Raw genomic sequence first — 27,457 nt, 5'->3', positions numbered from 1 at the left:
TTTTGAAGCAGTTGGAGTTGGACCACCAAGGCGATGTCTGTTTTGTCCGGATTAGTTGTGACAGTGTCTCCATGCTCTTCCGATTGTGTCCTGGTGGTGGTGAAGACTGACAGGACTCGTGGTTGTGACCGTCTCCATGCGTGTCGGACCAATAGTAGTATCCTGATGGTTGTGAAGACCGAGGCAGTCCAAAGACCCCTTTCAAAGTGGTGACAAGACTTTTGGTTGTGACAGTGTCTCTGTGCTGGCCAGTTACGATAGTACCCTTATTGGACAGAACCTATGGTTGTGACAGTGTCAACAGCTTGGATGTCTTCTGAAAAATATCGTTGTGCAGCTAGTCAGTTCAACATTTTGAAATACGCTAGGACTTCAAGAGAGTAGAGTACTTTGTACCTGTACAGCCTGGATGGCTCTGACACTATCAAGTCTGGATGGTTCCTCAATAGAGAATAATCCTGATATCAAGTAACATAATGCCTTCATTCCTTAGGTTAAAACATAAGAAAATCAACAGAGAATTTGGTCTAAAATATTTTATTAGATCAGTTGTATCCATTCCATCAAGAAGTCACACAGACGTTATGAATTCTTGATTCCATGGATGCCTGGCAGGACTAAAGTGCATGAGCAGAGAAAACAGATAACCCATTTCCACAAAACATGATTTGCAACGGCCCACGAATCTGCTAAGAAATGCAGTCACCAATGACGGGCCTTGAAAAGGTACCCAACTTGCTTCCCAATCTACAGAGATTGACCAAACAATCAAAGATTGCCACAGGCATTTACTGCTTGCCTTCATACAATCAAAATGTTGATACAATCCATGTGACTGAGGTTGAATCAGTAAGACAAGTTTCGTTGACTCTTCATGTGATGGAAACAGGTGAGTTGACAGAACTGTGATTGTGGTTGAAGTGGCATTGAAGAAATGCAAATATCGGTTTGAGAAATTGTGTACATAAGTATACCTAATTAACAACATATCCCAAACTGCTACTGTGCCAAATTGTCCATTACCACACACAAGTCAAATATAATGTACAGTCAATGAAACAGAATAGAGCAACTCCATTCAATATCATAAACATTCACCTTAAACAGACAAGGACTGGATATTAAATTGCATAAGAATCTCTACTGGGAACATATGACCTGGCATAGGACGGCATACATCTTCGTTAAATCGGTGGGTATCAATCAAAATCTAAAAGGTTGAGAGTATTAGTTCATAAGCTTATCTCAGAGATCATAATTATTTCTCTTGTTGCAGTGCCTACTTAATTTCAATTTGACTGTTTATGTGGATTGGGTAATAACATAATAATCACCCTCAGGTAAGGTGCAAGCCCTGAGCACCCATTGTTACAAATTGAACTTCTCTATCTGGTAATAACTTAAATTGCGAATCATAATATTTACAAACTATCGTAATAAAATCTAGTAGAAATGATACAAGTGATATCATAATAAATCATAATCTTTCTTTTGATCGCTATAAAACAGTATGTCCCGAAAAAGTCTCATTCTTAGAAAATTCTGAAAACACAGGAAAGGCATGATTTGTATAGCTACAATACTCCTGATTATAATCTTCACAGAAAGATAACTGATTAATGATTTTAAGTACTGGAAAGGCATTTTTCAACTTTTTAGGGACATACTGTGACCTGACTATTAAATCTCTTCAATTTATAAATTACAAACCAAGCTACTAAAGGCAGAAGAAGTTTACACCACACAAACACATGCTACTCTATAGCAGATAATCATGAATTATAATTGGCAATACTACACTCCAACCCTCCCCCATTCATGAGACACCCATCCCCCTTATTAAGTAATAGACTTGTCTGCTTCTGACTTTCCAACTATGCAAACAAAAGTACAATAGCACAAAAGTATTAGATAAGGCGTATCTGCTTAAGACCCTCTGAGGTCTTTCCCATTACACTTGAACATTTTTTGGCCAAGTTATTGTTAACTTAACCCAATGTTTTCCCTATTTAAAGACAAAGGCATATTTCAGCTCAAAATATTGAGGTTTTTGTATCAACGTAATCTCAGCGGTTCACACAAGTACTTTTTAGCACCATTATGCTGGCATAGACAACTGAGCACACTTACAACAATGTCATGAAAACGTCACTCATTCTGCTTCATGACACAAAGCAAATGCAAACTTTATCCAACATCACAAGACATGTAATCGCCCGGTCGTCAGGACGTCAAGACCGTCTTAGGTGTTCACACCTCGATACACTGCTGCATCTAATAACCCAGGGTGTCAGAATTCACGTGACTGAAATCGTAGATATCTTCTTCCGTAGGTGACGTGACCTTTGGACGGTTACTGGTACGCTGAACGGGTGTCTCCCCTAACTTGAATTTGCCGTGTTCTAACGCCATTAGTTCCTCGTCTTCTTCTGGTTCAAAGTCATCTTCATAGTTACTGCAATGAGAAAAAGGTGGCACACATCAACAGACAGGGTAATAGAATAAATACAAGTCATTTGAGCATTTACCGTAATCTGACATGTCTGAAATTACAAAAAAATTGGAGAAAAAACGATAAAATTATCACGAAATTTATATTCAAAATCATCTTCAAAATTTATTTGCGAAAAAATTATATCTAGTCTAAGAAATATTCTACATTGGTCTACAATATGTTGTTAAATTCTCTCAGCAAACTTATAGACTGCAGTGGACTTCAACAAATGTCAAGAAAATTTCTAAATAAAGTGAAATTTATCATGTGTTGTTGTGAGTATCCTCTTTTTCATGCATTTTTTATGATTTTTTTTGTTGTTGATTGCATGCAAAACACGAAAAACCCACAATGAGAGTGACAAGGCCATGTGGATGGAATGTATGATCGATTTCATGAACTTCTCAAATTCTGATAACAAAATTTCAACTTCTGAACAAAGGTTAAAACAGCAAGTCCTGTGTATTTATGCATGAATGACAAATAACTTAAAACCTAACAAATTAACAAATTTATGAGCAATTTATCTTTTTACTCACCCCTCAAAGAAGGTACTTACTGAACAAAAGAGGAAAATACCAAATGTATTACAAAACACTGTGATAAATCTTAACAAAATAGGACAACACCAAACACGAAACAACCAGCATTTTCGACCTATGTCCTGTGCACTTAAACCTCATTTGCGATGCGCGTATAGGAATCTCACCTGAGTTTTTTCAAGAGCGATCCACACGGCTGGGTGCAGTGCTAGGAAAAGGATCATGCTCGGAACTGTTTTTGAAGATGAAAATTAATAAGTGTCAAATTCTGAAGTGCTGGACTTTTCAGTCTGTTTTGAAAATAATCTTGAGGGAAGGATCATTGGCTGGTGGAACAAACTGTTGCACGAAACATGTCTGCCGTGATGGCCTACTGTGAAGAAAAAAAAACAACATGCCTTGACCAAAAAATTACCCGAAATAATGTTTGAGCTGAGGAAAAGCCGCTGTTGTGAATGAAGAAGCAAAATATTTCGAAAATGAAATGGAAATGTCACAATAAACTCAGAATCAGAATATTTGTAGAAACAACTCAAAGTTAACTGAAAACTTCATAGCGGACTTAACTAAACCGATAACCAAACTTGAAAAAATAACGCTCAGTTTTTAACCCAAAAAACTTTCACTCATTTTTGTCAATACTTACAAAAACAGATGTAAGAGATGTGAGCATATTTCCACTTCATGCAACAACATCCCCAAGTGGTAAAAAGAGAAACCATTTAATACGTAATTTAACAATAGCATGCATACAAAATATCAAAATCTAAGTAACAAAAAACACCTGACGCATAGCGTAATGTCTTCTTAATGTTGGGAATTTAACCTGGCAAAACTGTACTCTTTGGCCTGTCACAACATGTCGCATAAGACCTCGGTCATTTTCCTACTGTTTATTGGTCAAACCCACCAACAGATTTGGCAAGATGCATGGAAGAGCCACTGGAGAGAACTTAGGATTGGGTTAATAGTCTTGGAGCACTGAACCTTTAGTCCTACTTCAATAACAACCTCCACATACATCACTATCTGTACAACATCTACAGCGCCACCTATACTACAATAACCACACCATACTTACATTTCATCCTCATTCTGTCCCGCCCCCTCCTCAGCAACAAGGATCTCATACTCCTCAGCAGCATACTTCTCCCAATCGGACGGTTCTGGCCCATCCATCTCATAATCCTGAAAATAGATTTCGAGATTAATATCAACAAAGTACATCTCTTTAGGGAGTGACACTGAAATATTGTCACATGAGAGGGTAAGATACCCCAGATATCATAGGGTAACACACACATGGTATACCCAGAGGAACACCAACACACAGTTAAACTTTACCTTAAGATTAGAGAAAGGATCCCTTTGTTCATGATCAAGGTATTTCTCCAAGTTGAAGAAAGTGTCAAAGAATATATTGGTCATCTTGCAGGCCTTCAAATCAGCCATGGTTATTGCATGTGGACGGATTGGTTTAACTAAATCCAACATCTGAAACAGAAGATAATGAGAAGGTTTACACAATCATAGTCAATCCCAAGGAGAGAGACAGATATCACTGTTGTGGCCAAAAACCAATTTGGGACCAAAACTATTGTACTTAATTGAGAGGTTGTCCTTAGTAGAGAGGCGTCCACTAAGGGAGGTTCTAGTGGAGTTCAAATACATTTTCATGTAGACTTCTTGCATCAAAAGTTTACAGTTCTCACCTGACATAATATATCTTCAAAAGGCAGTGTCTCAATCCCTAGTGCTTCCATCTTCTGCAGCTGCTCCTCATAGAAATATTCCATCTCGAACATGGAAATGATGCCATCCCCATCCAGGTCCATACAACGGAACCAGTACTCGATACTGAAAGGAGAGAAACCACAGTTAGCAGCAATTACGCTAATATGAAACAAGGGGAGGCTCCTCAAGTGTCATTAAAGGCATATTCATTATTGAGTAACTTTATTCTCACACACATCACAGTCACCTCAGCAAGTATGGATCTCCAATCTAAATTGATCTTTGTCATCTGTATATGAGAGCGTAGTCTTACTGGACCACACTATCATCTTAACCAATTACTGTACTGGTAATTACATTCTGCTATAACAGTCTCTAGTATTACTGGCTTGTAACAGCTTTAACCTTTTCAATCCCATTTTCCTGAATTGACACCAAAGGTTTCCTCCAGGAACTCTGGTTGCCTCTGAAAGGCATCCGAATCACCTCCTCCCCATGACTTTCCCACCTACCTCGTTGAATGCCTCTTGTCCTCCTCCGCAATCAAGAACCAGACAAACTCAGGGTAGCTCATCTTGCCCTCCTTCTGAGCCTTACCCCGCGTCACAGCACCTGAGAATATACGGTCGATCATCCGAGATGAAATGGCTGAAATGGCAATTCAGTTCAGAACTAATCATAATGATATTTGATTCACCGTATTCAAACTTGTGCATGGCCAAACTCCAGTTTATTTTGAGTTGTTGCCTTACAACTCAATGTTACTGAATGTGTTGGCCTGCGGACAGCTGCCTTCTCTGTGAGCGTAGGTCCTGGAGGCAATGACCCCCCAGCTCCCCAGAACAGGTCTTCACAAATCAGATAGTAGAATACATGAGGCAGAGTACATTACCATACTATGATAATCAATCAGATGACTGAAGCACTATAATACCTACCATGGTCATTGTGTTTTGCTAAATCTTCTTTACTAATGAACAGATCATGGTCCTTGTCCAGCTCCCAGAATTTACAATATATCACATAGAAATGCTCGTAAGAGAAGAAGTCTGTCACTTGGTTTATATCTTCTTCATCTTCTAACGAGGCCAATACCTGAAATCGACAGAAGGTAGTAGTTTAAATAGTTTTACCGTAAGGCAGAACATTTCTTTGGGAATAGGTAATATGTAATTTGGAATGATGAAGTCATAGTGTGCGTCAGATTATTTTCTCAATCAAAACAGTTTCTGACGATATCAGCATAGTCAGGATTCCTTGCAAATGGTCAGTGAGGCGACCAAAGTCACAAGTGGAAGAGTCAGCACATTAAGTTAAAGCTCTGTTTTACAAATTAAAGACAGGAGTAAAACACTAAACACTTCCACAAAACAATTCTCGCGTGGCAAATTTGTTATTTGTCAAAGTGTACTAATTGAAATATCTTGCACTGACATACCTGAAGAAAATTACTCCTGCGTAATTCAGGAATCATGATTCGACCCGTCCACGATCTATTTACACAGAAAAATATCCTCGCGACCACCGTGTGCACGTATCTTGAATGGAATTCTGGAGCGTCTTGTAAAAACGTCAGACCCGGGTGCGAGTCAACGACATCCTGAAATGATCAACATGTGTGCCAAGGTCAAGGTCATCACGCAGAGGTGTAACAGCAAGAATACTGCAGTCGTAACTGAAGGCTGTAGGTTCAACGCAGAGTAGGACAAACTCTCAGCAGGACTTCTACTTCTGCGTACGAAGGCTCAAACTTCCCCTCGGTTGGTGATCAAGGGAGAGTCCTCCAGGATTTGTTCTGGCGTTATTTCACCGAAACCACATTAACAGATTGGAGAGTCGCGCAGGCCCAGTCTTAGATGTCTTTTGAGGAGGCAGTGTCCATTCCCAGTCAGACGATGGCAACCCCAATGCTCTGGAAAGCTACCATTTTGAGAAGAGGATCAAACTGGGGCTACTTTCACCAAATGTGTTTCTACTAGTGCCCTCTATTAGACTCACCTGAATCAGAGGTATGAAATCATCTGAACATAAATAGTTGCATCCTGGTTTTGCTAAAAGACGGAGAAATCTCGACGGATCATCGAAGTGACTCTGGTTTAACCTGAAGTTTAAAAGCACGATTTTAGGACCAAATACAATAGACTTCCCACTTCGATCAGCAGACACTGGATAGGCACTTTTGGAGTGTTTCTGCATGAAGCCTATGCAACAGATACTCTACCAGTGCCACCAGTAAGTACACAGTAAGACAGAGAACTGGTCTGTGGTGCCTCCTATTTGGCCCTAGTCTGTTCTAAGCAAACTGTGCACACATTATGGTTGAGTGGCCAAGCGATTATTACATGATTTTGCCTTGAGACTTTGAAACTGATGTTAAACATCCACTGATCACTTGTTTGGAAGTGGCTGGTTGCATTAAACTAAGTCACAAGCACAAGCTTTTTACATTAATAAAACAGCTTGCGAGAAATGAGTGTCTATCAAGCCAACCTGGCCAATCTTTTCAGGAGGGGAGGTATGAAATTATTCATGAACTTTTCAGCACATACTTTTTCCACATGGCAGTGAAATTCTGGAGAGTGACATGACCACTCTTCTCTCCTCCGGACGCTATGAACAATGGACCCTTCCAATAGAATGGTAGACCACATGCCTGGAATCGGAAGAAAATGTGAGACGTTTATAAGGAAAATACCACAGAGTCGTCACGATGTTTTCCTGATCAAGTTCTAGGAGTGGGATGCTTCATAATCATAGCCAATAAAGAACAGCTTTTAAGAAGCAGTTACATTAGCAAAGCAGAACTCCTCTATAAAGGACATTGTTTGACCTGACAAATGCAGTCCTTAGAGAGATGGCCTGACTACCTGGATCATATTGAATGGAATTGACTCATGCGAGACCAAAGGGGGTTAAAGTTCGCCCAGCACCCTGATATAGGCTCCTTGGAGATCCATCAATAACTTAGCCCACCATACCAAGAACAACCTCAGGTTTGATAAGTTAGCACAAAGATCGTGATACAAGTAGCCTACCTCATACTTATGAATAGACTGATGGCAATATCATGATATTTGGATCGCTAGGCTATTTTTATTGCAAGGCAGGTGCATATTGGATAGGATTATACATGTAGGTAAAAGCAATTAAGGGGCCAACTCAAAACCCAATATTCTCTGTACCAGACCCTCATTGGTGACCAGTGTAAAGCAACAGGTTAAAACACGTTGCCTTGTTTGTTTCCCTGAAGTTTGCTGTCTTAATTGTTTACCTAGGTTATGGCTGGTGGGCGTACATCATCACAGTAACCCAAACACACTGAATGAAGCTTTTTATACAAGAATGCTGGACTTATTAATATTTTGATTAGTGAACTTCACAACCAGGTCATAAAGCAGTATCTTACCTTTGCCATGGGTCCCAATTGACGACTTGTCGCTTTCCCTCCATCAAATTTAGAAAACTCGCTTGCAACTTTGCGTAACTGTGCCTCGATTTCATCACTAGAACACGGCGGTCCATTCGGGAAGTAGAATTGTGGGATGTTTAGATTACGGTTCGATAACGGTCGTATCCCAGCATCTCGACTCTTTCTCCGTCTGTTCTTTAATGAATTGTTATTGTTTTTATAGTTTTCTAGGTTCTCCTTGTTTTTCTCCTGTTCGATAAACCGACTCTCTTTCTCTCGATTGTCTTTTGCTGTCTGGAAATAGAACATTTTAAAATTGGTTTTAACTTTTTTCAAAACTTCAAGTTTAGTACTGGAAGGAAAACACTGAAAAATATTGAAAACTGAAAAGAAGAAACTCACAGTAAATGAGCCCATCGGCAAGCAGCATAGGACGGGTGGGGGTTTAAGTCACTATCCACCAACGCACAATCCTTGCCATCTTGGCAAAAACATCACCGAGAAGTAACGAAACCAGGAAGAAAAGTGACTTCTTGGTAAAAAGTGCAGCCAGTTCTGGGTTATCGCTTGAACTTGGGTTTGGCGACGTATTTACAACTGATAAGGACACTTCAGTAAGCAGACTGACGACAATGAATGAGTGCAGAATAGGCCCTCTCTGCGTTAAATCCTGTTGGGAGGTTTTTTTCATCAATATGCGACTTCAGTGCATCAAAAAAGGATTCAAATATCAGGATAGGTGAAATGTACACTGGTCAATCTAGAACAAACTTTTTCTAAAATTATCTGCAAATGTGCATCAGAACCTGGACCAACCGAATCAAAACTTGGTCAATATGGTGGTTGTCGTACCTGCATTTACAAATTGAAGGTCAGATTACAAGTTTTAAAATGGGTCATTTCATGGATGACGAAGCATAACATAGTTCACTTTCTTCTTAATCAAGCTAATCAACACAACACAGCCATAACCAATCATATTCTCCCAGATTCCAAACTAATGAACTTGCCCACAGGTGCAGTCAGGCAATGCCAGTTGGCTATTTCATCAGAAATTTCTATTCCGAGCTGTTTTTCACGGCCCGTTGGCCAACTTTCTAGCTTGGGGGTAGGATACTGACCTTCAAATGCTCAGTTGTTTATAATACTTTTAAAGTTTACTTGAAGACCTGACTCCAACCCTTGATGAAACTGCCATTCACTTGTTTTCACTTGAGTTCAAAATTTACTAAAGGATTTCAACTTCGAGCCAAAATGATGGTGCCTATGGTCAACCCTGAAAGGCAACTTTCTTTGAACAGTTCAGAGATACCAACAATTGCCTTGCAGCCAACACAGCCAAGAGACCCATGTCTTTACCATATCTTGGCAAAGTTCTTGGTGATAAAGGCACTTTAATAGAGGATTTGGTTAATGCTGGATAACACTAGATCAAATCTGACATCGCATGAGATCAGGATATTAGATGAACGTGCCACAATACAAGTCACCAGACTCCAATCATTAGGAGACTTACACAGGCCTACCCGTTCAAAGCCGGTGGTCTCTAAGGCAACCAGCTTCATTGCTCTTTGGTAAGGTAAATACAGAATGGTGGAAATGTAAGACTTTTCCGATAGCTTTTGGGGAGAGAAAGCTATGGTTACAAGAAGACAGCCGGTAGCAACCAAAAGTCCTATGTGCGTCAGAGGAGATATACTTGGACACGCAACCACCAAGAGACCGATAGTCATAAAGGGGATGTGGAGCAGCTAGTACAGAGTGTCATCACATTATCTTTAAACTCTATTGCAGAGAAGTGCGTAAGCAAGGATTCGGAACTAAGAATCTTCCCAACCAGCTGTATGTTGTCCTAGGAAGTGGCTTGTAATAGCCTCTCAAAGCATTAGGTTTTAAAATTGCTGGGGGAGGACCCCCACACCTCCGCCAAAACGTTCAGGGTATCACTAATATCAGAATCAGACTATGGTCACTCTACAAGAAGTCTCAAGCAACTCACCTCAAGATATCGAGCATTATCAACGCCGTCATTAGTGTTGTTACTGTTCGAGTCCGACGCTGACGACACTGGTGAGCAGTAGCCATAATGGATGGCGCCACACTCCTCCCCAGTAATCGAACCGACCTGACATGAATCACAACTATGGATGGCGCGCTGCCACTTGAGGTCTACGCACGAGTTGTAAAACAGTGTGACCCGGGTGTACACGTACTGTATGTGAGCATGTGGTGGCTTCTGCATAATGCAGATTTCGGTAAAACTCAATTCCTCAAAAGTAAACACTGAATTTTGGTCAGCTCATCATGTTATTCCAGAAGAAATTAACACATAACTAAGAGATCCTGTGGGGGCAGTGAATAAAGTCAACCAATTTTGCGGCATATGGTGATAAGTCGAGTCTTCAGCATAAGCAGGTTATATAGCGAGATGAAGTTTAAATTCTTGTTCACTTATCACAGAATTGATCTAAAGCTGGAAGACAAGAATTTTGCCAAAAATTGGAAAAGCGAAATTGGTTTTTCGGCCGCGCCAAGCAGCAAACTGGAAGCCTGCTATTTCATACAAGTACATGTATGAAACAAATAGGAGCCTTGGTGATTCAAACTGCCATATGCCTCCCGTCAAACCTCAAAATATTGCTAGCCATCCTCTGGCCAACATCACAATCTCTTATTAGTTATTGTAACTCAACTTCCATTGTTTCATTCATCTTATCCAACAGAAATAGAATTAGCTCCGTATTCAGTTACACGGTTTATAATTCCCATAAGGCCTTGAACAGAATGATATCGCGATCTTCTCAATAGAGCCAAGACATAGGCCTGTATCCATCCACAGGAAAACAGAGTACTCCAGTACTTGAAGCATAAGCTAGCACGCTAGGCTATCGTAGGGACTACTATGACTAGCTAGTGCTTGTGAGATCTGGAGTGGGTTAGCATCTCGGTGGCTATCAAGAGCCAAACCTTCACAGGTAAATCGTGAGAGGGGAGTGTACTTTGGTTTGGATGCTGTGCATTATGGTTGCTAATGGAAATGATAACATCGAAAAGTTTGTTTCGGCCTAAGTTGGTTATTTTCACCAGTGCATATCTTGTAGAAAATGCAGCTATGTAGATTTGGGTAACTTCTTACTGGACTGAGCTCTGAAGTTTAGTAATCACTATCAGATGAAGAGGAAACGATGTCATCCTGTTTGATTTTAAAAGATTTGACTTTAAAATTTGTACTGCAGAGCGATCTTAGAATGAAATTGACTAAATACATAATACTTTTAAGGCCAGGGCCAATGTGCTCACCTGCAGCCAAGATAACTGCCAGGAAAATGTACTGTAGTGCAAAGCCCTATATTTTTGCAAGTGCCCATATGTACATGTAGGGGAAAACTAACTACCATTTCAGATTTTGCTTGATTTGAAAATTTCAGTGAATAGGTGCTCTCTTTCACATCAGTTTTGAAATTCACTGTGAATCTCTATTCCATGATTCACTGGTCAAAAAGAAATTTTCTGAGAGTTTTAGAGACTGGACTAGGATTAAAATGAACTACATACTCCCCCATAAGACCCGAAAAGTATGTCAACCTGAACAAAATATATGCATGTGCAATTTATACAGCAATGGCACAAGAACTGAACTGGAATTCTTGATTCTATTAATAAAACAGTATCTGCCGCTGAGAGTCACCTAAACTACAGACAAAGATTTGTTTAGCGATCCAATCAAGAAGTTGTCATCATCCTTCTCATCGAAAAATTACTTATCAGAGCCATAGATGTAGATATAAGAACCTGGTGCTGATTGGGAATGGCTATTTTTGCAGTGGAGCGACTTTTTCCTACTTTACCTGCTGAGCTTGGCCATGTTGGCTAGTCATCAGCTAGTACACGGTCAGATCAGCTTTCAATGGTATCAAGAAGAAATTAATGAATTTTAACCCATTCATTCTAGAGGCCAATTATTTTCTGCTATTTATAGCCTGCTCATTCTGTATTTGTCTCCACTTCTGAGGAATGATATCACCCGTGGTTTATTCAGAATGGCCAGGGACCTGAATGCACAGCACATGCTCAAGTCAGATTATAAATTTTTATACTCTCATAACCCACCACACTCACCGGTGATGTCAGAACTATTCTGAACTCATACATTTACCCTCCCCTACATGGTTTCCAAAGCAAAATAAAAACACATGGTTTGTTGCATGAATCAGACCAGCTGATGAGCTCCTAAATCTCAAAATAAATTTGGTGATCAGTCAGTGTTAAGCACGTTGTTAAAACTTTCATCAGGTCCTGGTGAGTCACAACTCACTGGAGTTATCATAACATTAACAACCATTAGTCTCATCAAGTTTCCACAAGGCTACATCTGCACACCTGAAGGACCAGTTCTACTTCTGTTCTTAAACATTAAAAACTTTTTCTTTCTTCTTGGCCTAAGATGTTGACTATCCTCGGAGGACTCACCGGTCGAAAGAGACAAAAATATTGTTGGTGAAGGGGGTATATTTAAGTTACATAAATTGTTATATAATATTGGCCTTGGGTGTCATAATTTCCTCTCTTTCAACTTTAAAGGAGGCATAATATATTGCATGCCTTGATAAATCTTTGATGATTCCTGATACAGGTAGGTTGGATCTGCAAATTGCTCTTTGGCATTATTGATTTGATTTTACTGAAAAGTGATACATGAAATATTTTAAAACTGTCCTACCTTTTTACTTGTGTTCTTTCTGGGACTTCTCGGACTCATGATCTTAGCCGTTGGTGAGCAGGGTGGTGTTGTCGGAGATCCTGGACGCACCCTAGGAGACACTGGCTTAGCATTCCGGGCCGAGGTAGCTTGTGGGACCGGGGAACTGAGGGGCTCACCATGCTTCAGCTGATGTAAGTTTTCTTTCAGAAGTGTCTGTGTTTCTGGCTCGGAAAGCCAGCGAATGAACAGTTCATCGACCTTGACCTTCAGAAGGGGTTTCAAGGTCATCTTGGCACCAGTGTTGGTCAGATCCAGTTCATAAGGAATGAGTACGGTACTTGTAATTTAGAACCTGAAAGGTGATATTCAGCTTGCTTTTTTGTGACAAAGATTTTCACAGTGGATATTTGACCGTGTCGCGGTTTCACATTTTTTTCACTATTTTGCCGGAACTTCCGTTTGACATGCGCAGTTCATGATTTTCGGACTTGGACAATTATTTGAAATCGGCAATTTCGACATGTTTATATCTGGTGATGATGATGGAAGGATGCGGCGTGCTCACAGTTTGTGACGAATTTACTAGCAGAATTTATTAATTTTCTTTAACAGCCGATGTCTTTCGGCTGTTGAATGCGCTATTAAAGCGTCGAACAAGAACAGTGTGGATAATGAGGAACACTTTTTTATGAAAGTGCGGTGTTACCCCCTCACGGCCTCAGGCCCCTGTGCAGAAGACCGGTGTGCGTCGTCCGGCAAAAAAACATTGCCAGCGGAATCAGTTTCAGTAGAAATCTAAAATATACAAGTCCGAAAATCATGAACTCTAACTGTGTGTGTCAAACGGAAGTTCTGGCTAAATAGCGAAAATAAAATGAAACCGTGACACGGTCAAATATCCACTGCGAAGATTTTAAATGTTTTTTGCACTTGCACAGTGTTTTTGACTTTGTGTTTTGTTTTCATACAATATTTTCACATTGTTCGCCATGCCAGGTATATATGAAGTTTGGTCCTATGTTTCTCTACATACTGTTCTAAATGAAGCAACACAACACTCATGATAAAGGTACCTCAACTTGCTAAATGCCGGTAAAATCTATCGCCAATGTAAACAATTTTGCTGGAATCCAGCGCCATGTTCGTTGAAGTAAATCTTGAACAGCACACTTTCAATAGCTGGTTTTTGTACAGCACTTCGTGTAGATTCTGGGGGTCATTGGATGCAAAATAATAAAGATAGCGCGAGACTACAAAGTTGCAATGGTGCGTTCTCCAAACGTCGTCAATGGTAATCATTGTCAAGTGTGTCTCACTCGACCTGCTGTCTCTGACTATCACTATGTCTCCTTCGGGAGTTTTTCCCGAATGTACGCAATGATGACGTGCCCCATTATTACAGGAAGTATCATCTATTTTAAAATGCGTTTCCAAACTGATTGCACGAGGACAACGCCCGATTCCCCTGATTCTATAGGATGTTAAATCGGGCATTTTATTGGCAGGGTCTATTCTACAGACCAAAGACTTTACAGACCTCGTTTTTGGCTCTCACTTTTTTATTTATAGTGCCCGGAGATTTTCATGAAGTCTATAAGTGATATTAGACCAGAAACGGTTTCCGCATATGCTCAGAAAGAAATTTTTGAAGTTTATTATTAAATTTAGTGTACCAAGTCCATGCCCCTTTAGGCGTACTCTGTCTGATCTGGATGTCACTCTCCCAACAGAGTGACCATGTTTCTACAGGGTGGACCATGTCTCTACTGAATGTATCATTTCTCTACAGGGTGTGCCGTGTTTCTAATAATATACTATTGCTGGGTGTGCCATATGCTGCAGGGTGTGCCATGTTTCTACTCGATGTGCCTTGTCAATGCAGAGTGTTGATATGTAGCTACAGAGTTTACTATGTCTCTGTTCGATGTGCCATCTCTGCTGGGCGTGATATGTCTCTACTGGATGTGTCATGTCTATCCAGGGTGTGATATGGCGCTGCAGGGTTGCACTATGTCTCGTTCGGATGTACTTCCTCTCGACATGGTAGCTGCTGGATGTGCCATGTCTCTACCGGATGTGCTCTTTCTCTTCTCGATGAGCCATCCCCAGACACAGTGCACCATGTTTCTGTACAAGGTGTGCATCTACAGGGTGTAACATGTCTCCTCCCGATGTGCCTTCTCTCCACGCAGGTTGTTCCATATCTCTGCTGGATACGCCAAGTCTCTACATGGTGTCATGCCTCTTCTCGGCGTGTTCGGCCTGATTTGGATGTGACCTCTCTCCCTATGAGTATAGTCGCGATACGGTGATGTTGGTGATGCAGTCACATCGGCTTTCACATCGTGTAGGCAAGACGGCAGTGCAGCCAGGTCCCATTCGGCTTGTGGTTCTGACTCTCTCGCATCATCTCTTACCGTGTCGGCAAGACGGTGGAGCTGCAATGACCGATCGATTTAGTCTGGTTGTGACTATCTCAATACGCTCACTGTGCCGGCAAGACGGCGAAGCTGCCAAGGCCGACTCAGTCTTGTTGTGACTTTCTCATTTCTCTTATCTTCTTTGAAAGACGGAGAAGCTATTCCTCCCTCGCTCCCTTGCCGTGGACCAGCAGTACTACATGAAACGTATACAAGACGTACCCAGGGGAGCAATGCCGCAAGAAACTGATGGGTATATAAACAACTTGATAGGTATATTATAGTTAAGATAAACCGCATGATTAAACCAGGTTCATACTTGCTTTAATTACTTGATGAATAACGGATCTGCGGGAGCTGGTTCAGGGGTTCCAGCTGTAAATCGTTCCCCGCCCTAAAAACGGGCGATATTTTAATTTTACGCAAATGCCTAGTTCCAATTTCTTAGCTTAGATGGCGGTACCTGATGAGATATGTTGAATTTTGCACAAATCAGCGAAAAACGCACCAACTGGCACTGGACGGCATTTCAACACGGGGCCAAGAAATCAATGATTCAGGAGGAAATGTATAATATTTGGGGGTTTTCGTGATTGTTCGGCCCAATTGGCAATAAAATTATTGCCATTTGGGATGGTGAACAGAGCTAGGAGCAAATGCGACGCTTATGATTTATTTAAAGAAATAAAATGCCCGATTTAACATCCTGCAGAATCAGGGGAATCGGGCGTTTCCAGTGATATGCGACACAAATGGGTTGTCCTCATGCATTCACTTTGGAAACGCATTTTAAAATAGATGTTACGTCCTGTTAATGGGTACGTCATCACCACGTTCATTTGGGAAAAACTCCCTAACGAGACCTGACTGCGTTTGACCGGTAGCGAAATTTTTTTCTGCAGGATACTTCTGCCACAGTGTACATCTGACAGCCAATCACAATTGGCGCGATCTTTGACGTCACACTGTTTATTTATGCATGATAATGCAAATACAATGGACGATACCGAGTCGCATGCCGAGTGCCACTTCAACTGTGAATGTGACAATAGTTCATTGTCTGACCCCAATTATGCTCAACTCAAGGTTTGTGTCGTAGTGTTTAGGAATGAATTGCACAGATTCATTGTAAAATTGATGATATTATGCGTACAAAAGAGGCATCAGCTGATCTGATCGCTACATTGCAGTGCATGCATTGATTTGTGAAATTTTAAGGGGCAGTGACACTGACAGTGTTGCCAATGTTGATAATTATTAAAGGGGCAGTGTATCCGATGTCTCGCGATTTGTGAAATGTTAAGGGGCAGTGACACTGACAGTGTTGCCAATGTTGATAATTATTAAAGGGACAGTGTATCCGATGTCTGCTGTTGAAGGTATCAGGCCTATTTTGGTAGTTTGAACATTGTTGAAGGGCCATTGTATAAAACACATTTTGACAAGCAAACAAAATAAATTGAATGGTGGCGCCACCTATGCATATACAGCAGAACTAGTTACACGGTTGACAGATAAACATTCAACCTCGGCTATTTTGCCGAGCACAGTGCGCCTTTAACAGACAAGTCCAATAAATACAGTCCACTCGACAATGAAAATACATGTTAAGATACTGCAAATAAATATATTTTAGCTAATATACTCCTCTAACCATTTGCTAACTTCCAAGATTATCAGAACACGTGGCATTGTTGACATTATTGCGCCATGTGGAAAGATGATGTCAACAAAGACACGTGCTTGCCTTGAATTCTGATTGGCTGTCAGATGTACACTATGGCAGAAGTATCCTGCAGAAAAAAATTTCGCTGACCGGTAATTCTAAAATGTGAGTCGAAAATCAGCCGGAATAGCGAACGTGTGGCTGGTTCACTTTTGTCGCCTGCCGCGAACCTTGTGCAAATAGTGCAATCAAAATCGGTTTAAAAATGCATGATTTCGCTAAAATTTGTAAATTCTTGAAATCGTAATTCTATTTTTTAAACATTTTAAAATTTGCTGTATAGATAGAATGTGACATTTTGGCTGGATAAAGATTTACAAGTTTCTTGAAATAGTGATCAATCGGGAATATAGGGGGGGTATTATAAATTGGCATGGAAAATTCTAAAAAATTTCGGAATTTTACGCTAAAAATAAGAGATTTCACTCAATTCAGGGCTCCAGATTTATTTTGACAGATATAGTCGATGTTAAGCTAACATAGTAGTACATAAAATACCCTGGAAGTTGCAAGGCAGGTTTCAGTTGGCGCAGAAAGGATAAATTCTTGCCAAACTTTTCATTTCAGATGAATAACACTAACACTAAACAGAATATGAATTGAATGCATGGATAATGTAGTATTGGATGTCATCAACACATTTTTAGACTTTGAAAAAGCAAATAAAATAGGTACCGTGTGAGAATTGTGTCTTTCCTGGATCCTGATCAGTGCCTCTCATCTCTGCAGTCTATAGTGCCTGGTGGACCGTGGCCCGTCCAGTCCATAACTTCAGCCATTCTTCGATTCCATGATAATCCATGACAAAATGTGCTCATATGGAAAAAGAAGAATTGGTTGATTCCTAAATATCGAAGGAGTTTTGTCAACAGAGGAAGCTCTACAGAAAAATGTATTTTTATTTCAGGATGGGATGGTATTCGGACAGCGATGACGATAGGCGAAAATACAAGAAGAAGAAGAGGAGACGATCAAGGTAGGTCTGGATGTGGCTCATCAGATAACGGACACATTTCTATCAGTTTCCAAGCAGATTGCAGAAAATATAGCAATAAAGCATGGTCAAAATGCATAGCTTTGTTTATTCAATGAAAAAAGGTTGTCACTGAATGTGTTTTCCACTTTCACTTTCAGGTCTGGTAGTCTTAGCAGTGACTCGTCCTACAGCAGCAGGCAATCAAAGACGAAAAAGTCCAAGAAACCTAAACATAAGAAAAGGAAGTCGCGCAGTAGATCTCTGGAGCGCTCCAAAAGTAAGAAACGAATTACTTTTATGTAGGTCCTTCTCCAAAGTATTTGATTGTGTTCTAATGGTATGATTATAGAGTACAACATTTTAAACTTGTTGTTTTTCATTTAGGAAGAAGAAGTTATTCAAGGAGTCATTCAAGGTCAAAAGATAGATATGACAGGTATGAAAGCAGACGAGGTCGAAGGTCAAGATCAAAGGAAAGGCGCTATAGGTCACGAAGTAGGTCAAGGTCACATGATAGAAGTAGGTCAAGAGACAGGCACTACAGGTCTAGGTCGAGATCAAGGGAAAGGTCATATAGAGCTCGCTCAAGGTCAAGGTCAAGAGATAGACGTAGATCTAGGTCTAGGTCAAGGTCAAAAGAGAGGCGGTACAACTACAAGTCAAGGTCAAGGTCGAGATCGGCATCAAGGAGGTCGTCACGGCGATCAACGCCAGAGAAAAGAAAAATTAAAGAGAAAGATCTAAAGATTGAGCAGTAAGTGTGACTGTTTTGACACTCAAATTACTTTGATGCTACCACCTCGGCACCTGTGCCACCTTGTAGCACCTCTGTTACTCTGTGATGATCTCTGGTGAATAAAATAACCTCCACCAGTGATTGCTGTTCCATCATCATTGATGTTGAGGTTTTTTCTTGGTGACATTATGCGTTATTGGTCTCAATTTGTTAACAGTGTGATTGACATGGTTTGAATCGTACATCTGGTGACCTTGACAAAGATAGTGACATACCGCTAGAATGTAATGATGAATAAGTGATATTGACAATCCAAATTCTTAACTTTCAGGGATGATCCCACAGCTCATATTCCAGGCTTTGATAAAATGGTAAGTTACGGTTTTCTCAAGCCATGGTGCATAAGATGATGGAGGTGATGGTAAGAAAGTTAGCAATGATTCCTCAAATAACATTTTTGTTACGTCAGAAGGCAGTACCTACATGTGTGCATAGGACTGCTTCCAGTATGTGTCAGCCTTCCCAAAGAAGGATAGCAAATGGTCTGTCACATCCGTGTAACTGATTCATGCCTACGCAAGTTATACCATGTTATTGTTGTGGACTTGTTTTCACTGAATCATTGTCTTTTTGTAGCCTCCTTTGAAACAAGCGGAGATCAGGATGCAGCTTGCCCTGAAGGCAGCAGGTAAATCAAATTTTTTCAGGTCAGGCTTAGGCCAGGTGTGGAAAGGTACGACCAGACTATATGCAGGTTGGCACAGGTTTGAATACTTGTCAACCTGGTACCAGTAACCAGTCGAAGAGTTGATCATGCAAAGTGAGATTTGTAGTGTGTTGATGACCACTATCATAATTTCATTCATCTGGCCGCTGAATACCATCTGTTCATTGAATTTCTTCTTGCTCTTTTTCCCCAGATGCTGCCAATGAAAAGCTGAAAGCCCAAGGTGTGCTGGCTGGGGCAGCTGCGTCTTCTACATTGGCTCCTTCTGTCGCTGACCAGCTGAATAGAGCCAAGATAATTGAGGATATAGAGAGTGATGGTTTCAGGCCAGTGTCGTTCAAATCGGGTGTTCCAATCAAACCTAAGGTGGGTTCAAATTTGGTAGTCTTGGGTTTGCTGTGTGATTTTTCACTGATTGCTGAGTTCAGTTGAAGACAAAACTACACTGTAACACAAGTTCAATACGCCATGTACACACTTGACTTAGCTTGTGACCTTAGGCAAATCACTTGACCTTAGGCAAATCACTTTTCTCTGTTTGCTTCAGCCTTTGAATGAGATGCAAACCTTAGCTTCCAGATATATTGCTCCTATTCTTTCTAAGGCGGGCCGAAAGGGTAGTGAGTAACTTTAACACCTTCAGCGCCGAACCACGTAGATCTACGTGACCCAAATCCTCCTCCCCTTTGAGCTGGTTATCGGAGTCTCATGGACTGCATGAAAGAACTACGCCATCGCCATCTTCAGGGCAAAGTAGGAACTGAAAAGACCAAACAGTTCCTGCCTTGCCCTGAAGATGGCGATGGTGCAGTTCTTTCATGAAGTCACTTTAAATCTGAACTACGCCATCGCCATCCTCAGGGCACGGTAGGAACTGTTTGGTCTTTTCAGTTCCTGCCGTGTCCTGAAGATGGCGATGGCGTAGTTCTTTCATGAAGTCCATGAGGCTCCGATGTAAACCCCAACCAGCTCAAAGAGGGGGGATTTGGGCCGCGTAGATCTACGTGGTTCGGCGCTGAAGGTGTTAATGAAATCCTACTACCTGGTCAAAGATTTGAGTCTCCTTGCAAATATTGGCATCTGCAAACTTTATAGACTTCATACAACAAGCCGTAAAAATGCCAGAGAACAAGAAGATATTCATTTTAATATCTCCTCTTATGCCCCCAGTTATTTCCTTTCAGAAGAGTAAATCTAATGGTAATGGAGTGTCAGATGAAATGAGTCATGAGATGGCCATGTTTGGTACGGGGAATGCCCCAGTCGATCTCGACACTATGATCAAGAAGAGGATAGAGAGTGATGCCCTCCTTGGCAATATAGTGAGTTGATTTGATGTCTGACAACTACACAGTTACTTAAAGCTCTAATGTATTTAGTTTGACCCCTCCACACACAATTGGAACAGTGCAACATAACTCTGGACTAGTTTGAATGAAATACTTTATCAATGCTTTATGAAGACACGAGTGCTTACCAAGTGAAAGATGAGAATATACTTATATTCATATTTCTCTTTCAGCTTTATGAAGACATGGAGACAAAGATGAAACGTTGGGTTCAGAAACTGACAATGATGCGGAGGCAAAATTTAGAAGGAGAGGCGATGTCTTGATGTGCCTAGTCTGTTTTCTGAACTGATGGACTTTTAAAACAAAGGCGGAGATGATTTAGTAGTAATTCTGTGTATCACGATGGATTCTAGTTACAACAATGTTGGGCCAGCACTTATCCAGTATTGCAGTTGTAAAAGGCTCAATGGGGGGGGGGGGGGGAGCACTATGTGCATGTGTTGCTGCTTCAATCATATTGTTCATTTGTTTTAGAATGAAGACTGGTTCTAAATGCACTGCATGTAATCTAATCATTGTCTTGGTGTCAAACACAACTTGTATGAAATAAAGAACTAATTGTGGCACTATTCAAGGTTTACTCTATTTTGTCCTAACCCAAACAAGTCCAGACATGCTCCATTCTGTGCTTGATAATGTTCGTGAGAGACAAAGAGCATCATCTGAATCGGAAAGCTGCTAGAGATGAGACACATTGAAGAGAGACAATTAGCCCTGTAGCCGGTCTCCAGTATCCGACAGAATCTTCCAGCCCAGAGAAAGGAGGCTTGGGACCAGGGAATGAGGCTGGGCATCAAACCGCAAAGGGGAACTAAACATGAAGAAAAGACACTAACACAAACAGAAGTTGTCGTAGAAAACTTATATTTTTCTTCACAAACCAAGCCACTCGGTGGAGCCAATATTATTTTAACATAAAACCGACATCTGGTAAATACTGTTCACACCATTTGCCTGCTTGAACGGTGCCTGCACATAAGGCCTATATTGGGTGTAATCTGCCGATGTCCGGCTCATGCACCAAAACCGCCTAAATAGCATCAACACATTTTATTCTCACATGATCACAAACCCAAAATATCAAGTTCATCATACTTCCAAATATACTCATCAGCTTAGCTCTTCTCTCTACTGATTCTCAGGAATGGCAATTTCATCTGACCCCAAATGTCAAAATGAAATGCTCATTAAAGGAGGAATATAGGCAGTACGAGGAGCTACTGGGTCAAATTGATTGTCTTTCGGGTGACTAATATGCACAAACATAAATGAAAGTCATGTTTGATTTAGTATTGTGACCTGTGAGATAAGAGAGACATCTATTGGCAATGTTGTGTAACTGTTCCTGCCTTTAGACTCCCTTTAAAGTTTACCAACATAACAATCTAAAAACACTGAAATAAAACTGTTTCAGTCCATCTTATCTTAACTTGATAGCAATTGATGTATCATGATAACAGTGTTGTATAAATATTTAGTTTCTAGTAATGTCTCTCTTCCTGCACTATCTTGGTTTCCCCCTTATTTCGTGCCAATGCCTAAGGAAGCTCTCTCGTTTTCTCCAGATTATTTTATTTCCATATTTCATATACCAGCTGCAAAGAAAAAAGATAGACATGTATTTGTAAATATGAGTCAATATAGCAATTCATGCAATACCATTTATCAGAGTTATATCTCCAAACATATCAACTTCACATTCCTACCAGCGACCTATGCTAGGCTGTTAAAAACAAGTTCAGCTTCGAACTTGGTATTAAATTACAATGGACAATATCAGTTAAAAAGTCCTGTAAACTGGTGTCAAGTTGAATTCAAAGTATTCAAATTTCACCAGCAGCTATTTGAGGTTTATGAACACGCGATGAGACTAACATTAACAGTTCAGACTTACATTCCAAAGAGCATTCCTCCTAAATGTGCTGCATGATCAAAATACTTCCACCCGAGTAATAAGCCAATTGTATCAAATGCTATCAGAAACTTCATGGCCTGCAACAAGAGTGAAATGTCGAGTGCATGTAAACATACATGTTCAGTATCCATAATTATACAAATTTACAGTTGGAGTCGTTGGAGTAAAGAGCTTATAATCTGACTGAGAAAAGCCTTCTGAGGTCTCACTGTGAAGCCAGACCTGTAGTACACCATCCCAAAATGTGACCCCTGCCAGCAAAATGAGATACAATCTGCAGAGTTGTACATTCTCTCAAATTCCTCAAACTACAAATATATCAAGAGGTTGATACTTACACTATCGGCAGAAAACGAATGTGGTACCAGATCGCCTATAAATGCTATACTAAGTCTTGAATCTGGGAATGCTATACATGTCGCTCCTAGAATGGCCATAATTGCTCCAGACTGAAAAGGGAAAGATTTCTCTGAATCCATAATAGTGTTTCAAGCAGACAGGAATGTCAGCAACATTCACACCAATTAGTATGCATCACTGAGTGTTTCCAGTGTGAAGTTCTATAAGCCAAGAAAACTTAGCATATATGTTTTATTGCAGGTTTCGACAAGCAGTTTCATATCAAGAGCTCTCATCCTCTCAAGAGGACAGGTCAAAACACAACCGAATTATGTTGATGATCATACTTACTGCCCCTAACGATGGTATGAGACTCGGTCGTATTGTTTTGGCGGCATAACTAAATAATGACGACACCATACCTGCAAATGGAGAAAAGAGCAGATTTAGAATTCACTGATACTCATCTTTTCCTTCACAGAAAAGGTGTCTTGTAGTAGGTTATATCATTCTGGTTTCTATCATACAGTCACTCAAAGCACAACTTCAGGCATGAGACTTTGCCCAGCATGGTAGCAGCCTCCCGATAGGCACACTGTTTCGTAAGCTGTCTACAGAAACCATCATATTTCAGGTCTCATTCAAAAATAGGACAGTAGCAAGGTACATGGTAGCAATGACACTTCGGACTCAAAGGTTTGCATGCACCAGCTATATGATACTTTAGCTAGATGTATCCCAGTTAGATATAAGCAGATCATACAAAATAACTCACCGGCAGTCATGTAAACTCCTAGAAACTGTTCCTTTCCTAGTACCCTGCCTATGATATTTGAGAACGACCACAACACGTACATATTGACGGCCAAGTGGAAGAAGGAATAGTGACTAAACGTGGCACCAACCATTGACCACAATGGAGCACCTAGAAAAGATGAGATAATTACAGCAAAAGATAAAACTTGTATTCAAAGTTGGCCGAATTGTCTAGGATTCACTTGGCTTCCTGAATCAAACCTAAGAGCAGCCTTTGGACTAAACAATGCTATTATTTGATGAACTTGCTATAGTTGCCCAGGTTACAACTTTTAAAATGGGATTTAATACTTTGGGACCAAATTTTGTCCACATTAAAACATGTTCTACTTGATGATGGATGGCTTAACGAAGCCCAACGGCAATTTGCTGATAGTGACAGGACAACCCATATATGATTTCATGGAAAACATTTTACACCTACCTGATGCTGGATTTGAGCAAAAAAACCTAACCATGAAAGGCTCTAAAGCTGGTATCCTCCACAGGAGAAACACACCAACATTCAAAGCTATGAGACCTGCAGCTACTTTGTTGCCAGGACTAAGACTGTTCCAGTGAGCATTAAACTGAAATGTAAACATTTTATTTTGAATCAAGTAAAAAGAAAATGAAACAAAAAGGATCTGTAAACCACCAAATTTTTGCTTAATTTTTTTGTGATATACAAAAATTTATGAGAAAAGTTTTTTTTCAAAATTTTATTTGGCAGACGAAGAAAAAAACTTCTCATGAATCGAAACTATTTGCATTATCTGTAATAAATAATATCAAAATGGTTGCAAAAATTTGGCAACTCACAGTATCACTTTCAGGTTCTGGCATTTGGAGAATTAAACTGTAAATCTAAAAGCTTTTAAAGAAAAGAGTTGACCTGGTTACCTCTCGTATTAGGGCCATCTAAACACCAAACCAACAAGCCAACTTTTTCTGAAACGGCCCAGGAAATTTTGAACACGTATCCTTCTTTGACAGCCACACTGTTCACATCAAGCCACAAAATGATCAAGCTTTTCCACCTGATTTCCCTGTATAGACTTAGCCTGTCAATGAATGAGAAGAGTCCATTCCACAAACTGGGGTGTGAAGGTTAACTTAAAAAGCCCTTTTGTTTAGAAGTTATAAAGGTCATGACAATGATGACATCCAACATGAATACAACGTCAACACGGCACATGTGACCATCAAATATTTCAATGAAAAATTTCAATCACTCTGCGTAAACAAACCTGGTGAGACATCTGAATCATCCTTGGCCTCATTTTGAACCAACATGCCAGTCGAAGAAGACACCCCAGTTTTATTAAAGTCATGTGGTCATGAGGTCAAAATAGACACAATAGGAACCAGCTACTGGGTTAGTGGGACAGAATGTTTTTAGTGACCCTATTTCTTTCAATCAATCCTTGCCTTGACCCCTCTTATTACTCAGAAGTTAAGTTACTTCCTAATCCTAGGGTCCCTGTATTCCCGACATCAGGCTACACAGCAAGAGATGCTTGCTGATATCTCTGGATACTACAAGTGCAAAGTATTCTCGAAAGGATTCATCAGCCCCCGTTCTTGACGTATTTCTAGATCTAAGATCACAAACAATACGAAATTTACCTCACATAGACATTTCATCGAGACACTATAATGACTTTGTCAGTGCTATGGCAGACAGTGGTCCCTGACAATGTCTGTCAACTGAACACTGGGATTGTGGGGTCTGAGGATGTGTGGTACATGAAATCGTAATTTGGAAAAATGGAGGTAAGAGATACACATCCTGAAGAACAAGCCAGCCAAGAACAGAGACGGGGGCCAGCAACTGTCACACATAGGATCAGATCCTCAGATCGAACTACCCTTGAGGTCAGCTGACATTATGAAGCAATCTCTTCAGCAATTTTTTTACTAAAACTGCTTACTTACCATTTGTCTTAAGTCACTATGTTTGCCAAATCGACTTTTAGCATTGTTAACTGCCCTCAGAGCTTCGGCTCTCATACTTTCATACTGCCAGATCATGGCACCACCAAAACTTACAACAGAAACCTGAAATCAGAAGAATTTATTTTATCTCGAAAGCACTCCATTTCTTGCTCTTAAAAAGAAAATTGAGGGTTGTTTTACAGATTTTATTCAAAATGTGTATTTCAATCGTACTTTAAGTCCACCCGCAAATGAGCTTCTTGATATTGCATAGGGATGCTATAAACTACTCAAGTCATATCATACACACCATGACCGTGAATCCAAATGGTTTTATCAAGAGTCTTGATGTTATGCCATATTTAGATTCCACCTCAGGTCTTGGTGAAAGTCCACTTGGCCTGGTCCTTGGCTGCCTAAGGAACCTTTTAGGGAAACTGTAGACATCCTGAAGGCATCTATGTTCCCGATTGCATAGCTTGCTTCTTGAACTTGTCACTCCATTGTTAAAAAGTAAATTGTAACTCCTGTCAAACAAATTTAAATCATGAGAGTTGAACTACTGACTTTGGCTTATGTGTACAAACTGACGTCATTAATTAGGATGTCATGCATGAATTATTGGCTGACCATTTGCATGTGCGTACCGCTGCTCAACAGAAGTTGGTATGATGTCATGAAGCGATATCTATGTTGCACGATTGATGCTCATGACAAGCGGAATTTTGGAATAAAACCTGAAGACCCTTTCGTGTCGCACCATCATCCTCTAGTGTTGTTGGGTGGCGTGTTGGCACTGTGTGTAACATTCATTCATGCATGCATTGTTTATTAAGTAAATGGTGACTGGTGTGGTGAACTATACTGTACCGTAGTCAGTGTACATCACTACTACACAATGTACATACAATACTGTACACTACATAATTCATGACGGTTGGCAGTGCACCATCCCAAAGACCAAGAGTAGACCGAGTAGTCAGTAGATGAGTAGACTAGAAAGAGTAACACGATTACGTCATCCTGTAACTTTTGTATTTTACAAATAAATTTGCCGACAATGGCTGAAATATGATCATGGGGCATCAAACTGTGTAAATATGTATTTCTTAATAGGGTAAAACCAACCTGGACGGAATAAATCGAGAAAAATAAGACGTTTTTAGCAAATTTTGGGAAAGTGACAGCGACATTTTTGCTCTGGCCTCATGGGACAATATCAAATTTGTTTTCAAAAATATTAAGGAAGAATAAAAAACTAATAAGATTTTCATTCATGCTTAATGATTTCATGATTACGAATTATTTGTGACCTTATCATAAAGGAATAAACAATAATTCTTATTTGTGAATGTACCGAAATTTCGCAATCTCCCGGGCGCCGGACCAAATGTTCAATTTACATGCAACCGCCTTGTGCAACCGCTGAACACATCGTCACACCGTCAGTGGGTCGAGTGCGACTCGGCAACAATGAACACCATTGGCGACGCTTGGAGAATGGAAATTTGTGCATGGTCTCGTTAGGGATTTTTTCCCGAATGTTTGCGATGATGACGTGCCCCTTTAACAGGACGTAACATCTATTCTAAAATGCGTTCCCAATGTGATTGCATGAGAACAACCCATTTGTGTCGTATATCACTGGAAAC

General features: G+C 40.3%; 3 protein-coding genes across 7 annotated transcripts; 1 reads left to right on the top strand and 2 right to left on the bottom strand.

Moving 5' to 3' along the window:
* Window positions 1-533: 533 nt before the first annotated feature.
* On the bottom strand, window positions 534-14,083 carry LOC135494788 (serine/threonine-protein phosphatase 2A regulatory subunit B'' subunit beta-like). 3 transcript variants are annotated; one of them, XM_064783067.1, is made up of 12 exons: window positions 13,955-14,083; window positions 12,900-13,233; window positions 8,177-8,473; window positions 7,320-7,423; window positions 6,769-6,871; window positions 6,209-6,370; window positions 5,709-5,865; window positions 5,283-5,418; window positions 4,749-4,893; window positions 4,381-4,530; window positions 4,118-4,224; window positions 534-2,455 (listed from the first exon to the last, which is right to left on the bottom strand). In XM_064783067.1, exons 2-12 carry the CDS (start codon window positions 13,167-13,169, stop codon window positions 2,275-2,277), a joined length of 1,812 nt encoding a protein of 603 aa, XP_064639137.1. In that variant the 5' UTR covers window positions 13,170-13,233; window positions 13,955-14,083; the 3' UTR covers window positions 534-2,274. The 3 variants fall into 3 exon arrangements, with proteins under 3 accessions (XP_064639137.1, XP_064639138.1, XP_064639139.1); XM_064783068.1 differs by lacking the exons at window positions 12,900-13,233; window positions 13,955-14,083 and adding an exon at window positions 10,179-11,066; XM_064783069.1 differs by lacking the exons at window positions 12,900-13,233; window positions 13,955-14,083 and adding an exon at window positions 8,582-8,685.
* A 3,305-nt stretch (window positions 14,084-17,388) lies between these two features.
* On the top strand, window positions 17,389-21,379 carry LOC135494789 (arginine/serine-rich coiled-coil protein 2-like). 2 transcript variants are annotated; one of them, XM_064783070.1, is made up of 9 exons: window positions 17,389-17,540; window positions 17,935-18,003; window positions 18,162-18,280; window positions 18,388-18,757; window positions 19,071-19,110; window positions 19,376-19,427; window positions 19,660-19,832; window positions 20,651-20,788; window positions 20,989-21,379. In XM_064783070.1, exons 2-9 carry the CDS (start codon window positions 17,936-17,938, stop codon window positions 21,079-21,081), a joined length of 1,053 nt encoding a protein of 350 aa, XP_064639140.1. In that variant the 5' UTR covers window positions 17,389-17,540; window position 17,935; the 3' UTR covers window positions 21,082-21,379. The 2 variants fall into 2 exon arrangements, with proteins under 2 accessions (XP_064639140.1, XP_064639141.1); XM_064783071.1 differs by lacking the exon at window positions 17,389-17,540 and adding an exon at window positions 17,610-17,698.
* Window positions 21,380-21,665: 286 nt separating this feature from the next.
* On the bottom strand, window positions 21,666-27,005 carry LOC135494686 (presenilin-associated rhomboid-like protein, mitochondrial). 2 transcript variants are annotated; one of them, XM_064782888.1, is made up of 9 exons: window positions 26,934-27,005; window positions 26,116-26,332; window positions 25,806-25,928; window positions 24,313-24,457; window positions 23,848-23,997; window positions 23,424-23,494; window positions 23,072-23,182; window positions 22,713-22,810; window positions 21,666-22,413 (listed from the first exon to the last, which is right to left on the bottom strand). In XM_064782888.1, the coding sequence occupies exons 1-9, from the start codon at window positions 26,996-26,998 to the stop codon at window positions 22,323-22,325; spliced, it is 1,071 nt and encodes a 356-aa protein (XP_064638958.1). In that variant the 5' UTR covers window positions 26,999-27,005; the 3' UTR covers window positions 21,666-22,322. The 2 variants fall into 2 exon arrangements, with proteins under 2 accessions (XP_064638958.1, XP_064638959.1); XM_064782889.1 differs by lacking the exons at window positions 25,806-25,928; window positions 26,116-26,332; window positions 26,934-27,005 and adding an exon at window positions 24,771-25,747.
* Between the last annotated feature and the right edge of the window lie 452 nt (window positions 27,006-27,457).

This window comes from Lineus longissimus, chromosome 10 (assembly GCF_910592395.1).
Source record: "Lineus longissimus chromosome 10, tnLinLong1.2, whole genome shotgun sequence".
Lineage (NCBI taxonomy): Eukaryota > Metazoa > Nemertea > Pilidiophora > Heteronemertea > Lineidae > Lineus > Lineus longissimus.
This window is presented reverse-complemented; position numbering and strand designations above follow the sequence as displayed.

Bases quoted from the DNA above. Each gene is read 5' to 3' on its own strand.
- LOC135494788 (XM_064783067.1), bottom strand. From the start codon at position 13,169: ATGACCTTGAAACCCCTTCTGAAGGTCAAGGTCGATGAACTGTTCATT. The intron at 7,424-8,176 runs GTAAGATACTGC...TTCCGATTCCAG, and splicing joins AATTGGGACCCATGGCAAAG to GCATGTGGTCTACCATTCTA. The intron at 5,419-5,708 runs GTAGGTATTATA...TTGCCATTTCAG, and splicing joins AGCAAAACACAATGACCATG to CCATTTCATCTCGGATGATC.
- LOC135494789 (XM_064783070.1), top strand. From the start codon at position 17,936: ATGGGATGGTATTCGGACAGCGATGACGATAGGCGAAAATACAAGAAG. The intron at 18,004-18,161 runs GTAGGTCTGGAT...TTTCACTTTCAG, and splicing joins AAGAAGAGGAGACGATCAAG to GTCTGGTAGTCTTAGCAGTG. The intron at 19,428-19,659 runs GTAAATCAAATT...CTTTTTCCCCAG, and splicing joins GCTTGCCCTGAAGGCAGCAG to ATGCTGCCAATGAAAAGCTG.
- LOC135494686 (XM_064782888.1), bottom strand. From the start codon at position 26,998: ATGTCGCTGTCACTTTCCCAAAATTTGCTAAAAACGTCTTATTTTTCT. The intron at 26,333-26,933 runs GTTGGTTTTACC...TTTGTTTGACAG, and splicing joins TCTCGATTTATTCCGTCCAG to GAGTTACAATTTACTTTTTA. The intron at 22,414-22,712 runs GTAAGTCTGAAC...TTTTCTTTGCAG, and splicing joins GGAGGAATGCTCTTTGGAAT to CTGGTATATGAAATATGGAA.